Source organism: Hipposideros armiger, unplaced genomic scaffold, assembly GCF_001890085.2.
Source record: "Hipposideros armiger isolate ML-2016 unplaced genomic scaffold, ASM189008v1 scaffold_148, whole genome shotgun sequence".
Lineage (NCBI taxonomy): Eukaryota > Metazoa > Chordata > Mammalia > Chiroptera > Hipposideridae > Hipposideros > Hipposideros armiger.
The window spans coordinates 124285-132228 of NW_017731498.1; the positions used below are offsets into that span (position 1 = coordinate 124285).

At 37.6% G+C, this 7944-nt stretch overlaps 1 protein-coding gene across 1 annotated transcript in view; it reads left to right on the plus strand.

Annotated features, from left to right (window-relative positions):
* Window positions 1-7944, plus strand: part of LOC109387114 (guanylate cyclase soluble subunit beta-2-like) — a 78312-nt gene that overhangs the window by 62426 nt on the left and 7942 nt on the right. The window contains exon 9 of the mRNA XM_019650829.1: window positions 1330-1484. Within this exon, the coding sequence (XP_019506374.1) occupies window positions 1330-1484 (155 nt within the window). The remainder of the gene's footprint in view (window positions 1-1329; window positions 1485-7944) is intronic.

The window sequence follows — 7944 nt, forward strand, 5'->3', positions numbered from 1 at the left end:
GTGAACCATCATTGGCACTGACGTTCTTGTTGAGCATTGTCGTCGTAAACTTTATGCAACTTTTCACAAGCTTGACGCACGTTCTTCCCTTTATGGAAGTAAAGCAGTATAATATGGCAAAAATGCACACTTTGGTCTTCCATTTTCAATTTGTTGTAAAACCTCCAAAACTCAATCAAATCACTCAATTTTTTTTAGAATGAAGCTAAAATTGTCAAATGACATAGCAATAACATAGATGCGAATGACTCTAGTACTTCCAAAAATGAACTAGTGCCATCTGTCACAAACATGCGTCATGACTTTTCCGACAACCCAATAATACATTCTTCCAAATTTAAAATTTCTTCTTATTAAAGAAAATAAATATACAAACCTACAGAATGGGGAAAATATTTATAATACATATACATTACATATCCAAATATATATAGAACTTTTATATATTAACAATAAAATATAAACAACTCAATTTTTTAAAAGGGCAAAAATCTTGAACAAACTTTTCACAAAAGAAGATACATGAATGGACAATATGTACATGAAAATGTGCTCAACATCACTAGCTATCAGGGAAATGCAAATTAAAACTACAATGAAATATCATTTCACACTCACTAGAAGACCAAATGGTGGCAAGAATGTGGAGCAACTGGAAGTGTCACATTGCTGATAAAAATGTAAAATGGTTCAAAGATTTTGGAGAATTGTTGAGGAAGGTAATTTTTGTTTGTTTTGTGACTATATATATATATATATATATATATATATATATATATATATCTTGTGACCCAGATGAAAATATATGTCCACAAAAAGATCAATACATGAATGTTGATAACAGCTCCAAACTGGAAATAACCTAATGTTCATGTTCATGAAGAGAAGTCTGGATAAATAAATTGTCATATAGTCTTACAATAGAATAGTACTCAGCAATAAAAGAACAGACAACAACATGGCTGAATCTCAAAACCATTATGTTACATAAATGAAGCCTGATATGAAACAGGGTATACTAAGTAATCCCATTTATGTGAAGTTCTAGAATAGGCAAATTAATCTTCGGTAAAAGAAATGAGAACGTGGTTACCTGTGCAAGGAGAATGGCACTGAATTGGAAAGGGGCCCAAGAGAATTTTGTGAGGTAATGGAACTAGTCTATATTTTCTTTTAGATGATGGCTATAAGGATTTATGCACTTGCCAAAACTCATGAAGCTAAACACTTAAGATCTGTCATTTTTGTTTTATGTAAATTATTCCTTAATTTAAAAATAAAAGCAAGAGTATTTGATGGGCTCTTTTCAGTGGGGTTCTCTCTGTACAGATCAGAGTGGGGATTCATACTGGACCAGTCTTGGCAGGTGTTGTGGGGGACAAAATGCCCCGATACTGCTTATTTGGTGACACTGTGAACACAGCTTCTAGGATGGAAAGTCATGGGCTTCCTGAGAAAGTGCACCTGAGCCCCACAGCCTACAGGTAACCATTCATGTCTTCATGCCTTTCTTTGTCTCTTCTCCTTCCAGAATTTACAGAGGGCCTAGCTGCCATGGGAGGAGGTAGTGTAGGAAACCCATGTTTTTTCTCCCATGTCACACTAGCTTAGAGAAGGCATGGTGTCAGACAATAAACATTGTTGAATCTCTACTATAAGATAGTTTTTGCCCTCAAGGAGCACAGGGTCTAAGCACAGGGATCNCGCCACTCGGCCGGCCCAAAACAGGCTGTTTTTATGGAAAAGCCACTGGAAGTGGCTTGGGTGGGCTGGCAAGTTGGGTGAGGTGGGGAATCACCAGGGCAGTGTGAACGGTGTTAGTCACGGTTGATGGCGACTCAGATATGGTGCCCACCTGCACGTGCAAGCTAGGTGGTGGAAAAGTTCAACGAAAAAACAATGGCTTCTACCAGCATTTCTGTCTGGGAGAAAGCTGCCCCTCCAGCCCTCATCCCAAAGCCAGACAACTCAGTTCCTCCCTGTATGTCCCTGGCACCTTTCGAGCTGCTTCCCCAGTGCTGGAGCTCAAAGCAAGTGAGTCCATCAGTGAGTACATCCATGGGTGGGTCCTTTAAGAGGAATGCCTGTGACCCCAGCTACTCTCTGGATCACTCAGCCACAATCCCTACTGGTTTTCACATATTCAGATGTTATAGTGACTTCTCTTCCAAGCGCTGAACCCAGGGCTAGGAGGCCTGGTGTGGGGCTCCTCAAAGGATATTTCTGCAGCCAACATATCCCTCTTCCTGATTTTTAACCACCACAGGTTGGTGTGGGACCTGCCTAATCTGCATCTCCACCCCTCTTACTAGTCTGAATGTGGCTTCTTCTGTATATCCTTAGTTATAGGACTTCCGTTCAGCTAGACTTCAGTTAATTCTCAATGATAGTTATTCTGTAGGATAGTTATAATATTGAGGTAGTCATGGGAGGAGATGAGTGTAGCATTTACCTACTCCACCCTTTTGACTGGAAGCCTAAGGCCAACTAACTTTTGACCAAGCATTTACCTACTCCACCCTTTTGACTGGAAGCCTAAGGCCAACTAACTTTTGACCAAGACATCAAATTAATTCAGTGTAGGAAGGAAACTCATGTTGAGAATTTTGTTTCAATTGAATTTCCTTGTAGAAAGAAAAAGTTACCTCAATCCTACTTTACTGTATATATAAAAATTAATTTAATATATATCAAAGACCTAACATAAATGTTAGAATTATATACCTTCTTGAAAAGAAATATAGGAGAATAGCTTCCTTACTTTGGAGTAAGAAATGACTTCTTATTTATTTATTTTTTTAAATTGGGGAATTGGAGGAGGGGAACAGTGTTGGGGAATTGGGGAGGGGACCAGCCAAGTTGTTGTTCTTAATCTTAGTTGTGGAGGGTGCCAGTCGCCATCTGGCTGCCAGTCCACAGCTCGTGGTCTCTAAGCTCAAGGTGCTGTGTTACTGTCTTAGTTGTGGGTGGGCGTAGCCACCATTGCCATGTGGGAGTTGAATCAGCAGCCTTGTTGTTAAGAGCACACACTCTATCCACTGAGTCATTCGGGTGACAGCTCAGCTCAAGGTGCTGAGTTCAGTCTTAGTTGTAAGCGGGCATAGCCCACCATTGTACAGGCACTCTTGTTGTTAGGAGCATGTGCTCTCACCAGCTGAGCCATCCTGCCACCTGTTGGCAGCTCAGCTTGGGTGCAGCATCACTGGCCCATGTGGGAATCGAACCGGCATCCCTGTTGCTCAGAGCTCATGCTCTTAGGCTAACTCTTAACCAACTGAGCCACTCGGCTGGCCCAAACAATGACTTCTTAGATAGAACACAAAAAGCACTAACAGTGAAAAAACAAAAAAAAGATAAAATTCATTGTTATGGGTCAATTGTGCCCCCCTGAAATTCACATGTTGATGATTTCTCCCCTAGTACCTCAGAATGTGACTATATTTGGAGGTAGGGCCTTTAAAGGGTGTAATTAAGTTAAAATGAGTCTATCAAGGTGGGTTTTAATTCAATTTGTACAGTATTTTTATAAGAAGAGGAAATTTGTATATACAAGGAAATACCAGGGATGCACACACATAGGGAAAAGACCATGTAAGGAAACAGTGGGAAGGTAACCATTTGCAAGGTGAAGAGAGAGGCTGCAGAAAAACCAAACCTGCTGACACCTTGACCTTGGACTTCCAGTCTCTAGAACTGTGAGAAGGTAAATTTCTGTTGTTTAAGCCACTCAGTTTACAGTATTTTGTTATGGCAGCCCTAGCAAACTATTGGGTTGTCAGAATAGTCATGACGTATTTTGTCTATGTTTTTCAAAGGTCATTTATTTATATAAAGAACAAAGATCAATCAATGACATATTGCCCGTTTTGTTCGATAAGCTTCATAATTCCTNTCAGGCTTCCACTTGTTTTGCTCTCTTCAAAACTCCTTGCGTGGTATAAAGTTCAATTCAGACAAGGTTGTAAATCAGCACCTTGTTCAGTTTTATGCCAATAAAGACAGGTCCTTCTATGAATGAGGAATTATGAAGCTCACTGAAAGATGGCGAAAGGTTATTGAACAAAATGGACAATGTATCATTGATTGAGCTTTGTTTTTTATGTAAATCAATGACCTTTGAAAAACATAGACATAATGTGTCATGAGTTTTCCGACAACCCAATACTTCAATCTGTACTGTATTTTCACACACAATATGAAACATACAATTAAACAATTTAAAATATGAGATGCAACAAAAAACAAAAAAAAATGGTGGGGTGGTGTATAGCCAAGAGAGGAAATAGTCAATAGAAGCAGGTCCAGAGATGGCCTAGATGTTGGAATTATCAGACAGTGTCTTTAAAATGACTGTGATAAATGTTTTAAAGGATCTAATGGAAAAAGGGGAACAAGTTTGAACAGATGGGAAATACACACACACTATATTTCTGTCTATTCATTTATGTATGTATGTATGTATGTATGTATGTATGTATGTATGTATCTATCTATCTATCTATCTATCTATCTATCTATCATCTACCATCTGTTCTTTTTTCTGTCTGTCTGCCTGTCTATTTATCTGTGTATCCCATGGAAATGAAAACCATGATATCAGTAATAAAAAAATTCATTTGATGGGCTTAAAAGAGACTAGACACAGTAGTGGGAAGGATTAGTGATTTTGAAGGCAGAGAAATAGAAATTATCCAAACTGAAACACAAAGAAGAAAACGGGAAAAATCGAAGCAGAGAATTCTAGATCTGTAGGATAATATCAAATAGACTACTATATGTAGAACTGGAATCCTAGGAGATAAAGTGAGAATGCTTCAGAAGAAATATTTGAAAAGACAATATTTGAAAATTTTCAACATTGATAAAGGATATCAACCCACAAATCTAAGAGCTTAGCAAATTAAAACATGATAAGTACAATATATACAACATATAGTGAAATATATCAAAAGATCTACCCAGTACAATAAGGCAAGAAAATGAATTATAATATATAAAGATTGAAAAAGGAGAAGTCAAATTATCATTACTCACAGATCAAATAATGGTGTACCTAATAAACCTTAGGCTGTGGTAAACTACTAGATCTAATAAATGAGTTTACCAAAGTCACAGGATATAAGGACAATACATAAAATTAGTTGAAGTTTTATATTCTGAGGGCAAAAACTTGGAAAATGAAATAAAAACAAACTTTAAATATAGTCTTAAATCTTACAAAATAATAAAATTGAAGGACTTATACTACCTAATTTCTTAAGACTTATTCTAAAGCTATGGTAATTAAAACAGTGTAAAATTGGCAGAAGGATTGATAAATAAATCATTAGAACTGTATTGTGTGTTCAGCAGTATAGAGTGCATATATTTAAGGCCAGCTAATTTTATAAATGATTTTTTTCAATTCCAGTTTACATACACTATTAAATTAGCTTCAGGTGTACAACATAGTGATTAGACATTTATATAACTTATGAAGTGATCACCTCAATAAATCTAGTACCTATCTGACACCATACAGTTATTACAATATTATTGACTATATTCCCTATTCTATCCTTTACATACCCATGACTATTTGGTAACTGCCAATTTGTATTTCTTATCCCTTCACCTTTCCACCCATTCCTCAATACCCTCCCATGTGGCAACCATCAAAATGTTCTCTGTATATATGAGTTTGTTTCTGTTTTATTTGCTCATTTATTGTTTTTTTTTCAATTCCACATACAAGTGAAATCATATGGTATTTGCCTTTCTCTGTCTGACTTATTTCACTCAGCATAATAGCCTCTAGGTCCATCCATGTTGTTGCAGATGGCAAGATTTCATTTTTTTAATGGCTAAGTAATGTTCCATTGTATATATGTACTACTTTTTCTTTATCCGCTCATCTGGTGAGGAACACTTAGGTTGCTTCCATATCTTGCCTATTGTAAATAGTGCTGCAATGAACAAATAGATGCATATGTCTTTTCAATTTAGTGTTTTGGTTTTCTTCAGATAAATATCCAGAAGTGGAATTACTGAGTCCTTTGTCTCTTGGTATAGCTTTTGTTTTAAAGTCTATTTTGTCTGGAATAAGTATTGCTATCCCAGATTTCCTTTTTCTTTTTTTTGTTTCCATTTTCATGAAATATCTTTTCCATCCCTTTACTTTCTGTGTGTGTCTTTCAGTCTGAAGTGAGTCTCTTGTAGGCAGCATATGTAAGGTCTTGTTTTCTGATCCATTCAGCCACCATGTATCTTTTGATTGAAGCATTTAATCCATTTTAATTTAAAGTAATAGTTGATAGATATGTAGTTATTGTCATTTTATTATTCATATTTTTTATTTGTTTCTTCTTCTTAAAGAAGTCCCTTTAAAATTTCTTATAATGCTGTTTTGGTGGTGACGAACTCCTTTAGCTTTTTCTTGTCTGGGAAGCTGTTTGTCCTTTGATTCTAAATGATATCTTTGCTGGGTAGTGTAATCTTGGTTGTAGGTCCTTGTTTTTCATCACTTTAAATATTTTTTTGCCAATTTGGCCTGCAAAGTTTATGTTGAGAAATCAGCTGACAGTCTTATGGGAGCTCCCCTATAGGTAACTAATTGCTTTTCTCTTGCTATTTTGAAGATTCTCGCTTTGTTTTTAACCTTTAGCATCTTAATTATGGTATGTCTTGGTATGAGCTTGTTTGGGTTCATCTTGTTTGGGACTCTCTGCGCTTCCTGGGCTTGTATGTCTATTTCCTTCTCTAGGTTAGGGAAGTTTTCCATCATTATTTCTTCAAATAAGTTTTCCACTCCTTGCTCTCTCTCTTCTTCTTCTGTTACCTTATAATGCAAATGTTGGTACACTTGATGTTGTCCCAGAGACCCTTTAAACTATCCTAATTTTTTAAATTCTTTTTTTCTTTTTGTTGTTCTGATTGGGTGTTTTCTGCTACCTTATCTTCCAAATCACTGATTCAGTTCTCTGCTTTATCTAATCTACTGTTGATTTCTTCTAGTGTACCCTTGATTTCAGTTATTGCATTCTTCATTTCTGACCGGTTCTTTTTTTGTTTTCTATCTCCTTATTGAAGTTCACACTGAGGTAATTGAGCACCTTTATAACCAATGTTTTGAGCTCTACATCTAGTAGATTGCTTATCTCCATTTTGTTTAGTTCTTTTTATGGAGCTTTGTTCATTTCTTTCATTTGGGACATGTTTCTTTACCTCCCCATTTTGGCCACCACCCTGTGTTTGTTTCTATGTATTAGGTAGGGTTGCTATGTCTCCCAGTCTTGGCAGAGTGGACTTATGTAGCAGGTGTCTTTTGGGGCCTAGTGGCACAGTTTCCCTGGTCACCTGAGCCAGGCATTGCAGATGTGTCCCTTGTATAGATTGTGTGTTTGCAGTTGAGCCTTGGTTGCTGTTTTCACATCAAAGGGACAGATTGATTCTCAGGCTGACCAGTTGTGACGACTGGCCATGACAAAAGTAGAGGACCTATTGTGCAAAAGGTGACCCTATGAAGTAGGATTCACTTTAGCAGGGCTTTGGTGCCTACTGAGTCTTCTCTTTGAGTGTGTCATGTGTGGAGGTGGTTGGATGGTGCTCTGGCGTGGTATAAAGCTATCCATTGGGAGTGTTGTTGGTTCTGGGGCCTCTTGGGGTGAGGAGGGGGCTCTGTTGAAGGCCAAGGTCAGCCACTGCCTATGCTCTGCCTGGGGCCACTTGGTATGAGCTACAAAGTGATATGCAGATGGTTCCTACTTGTGATGGCTTGGAGGTACCTGGGAGAGGTTAAGCTGTGAATTGAGGCCAGGTGCTACTTGTGCCAGGCTTGAGGATGCTTAGCAAGAGATACAAAGTATGCTGAGGCCAGGTTCTGCTCATTTGTGGTTTGTGAACCTTTGAGGGATTTTTGGAAAATCTGCAGCATGAGCCAAAACAGGCTGTTTTTTTTTGTTGTTT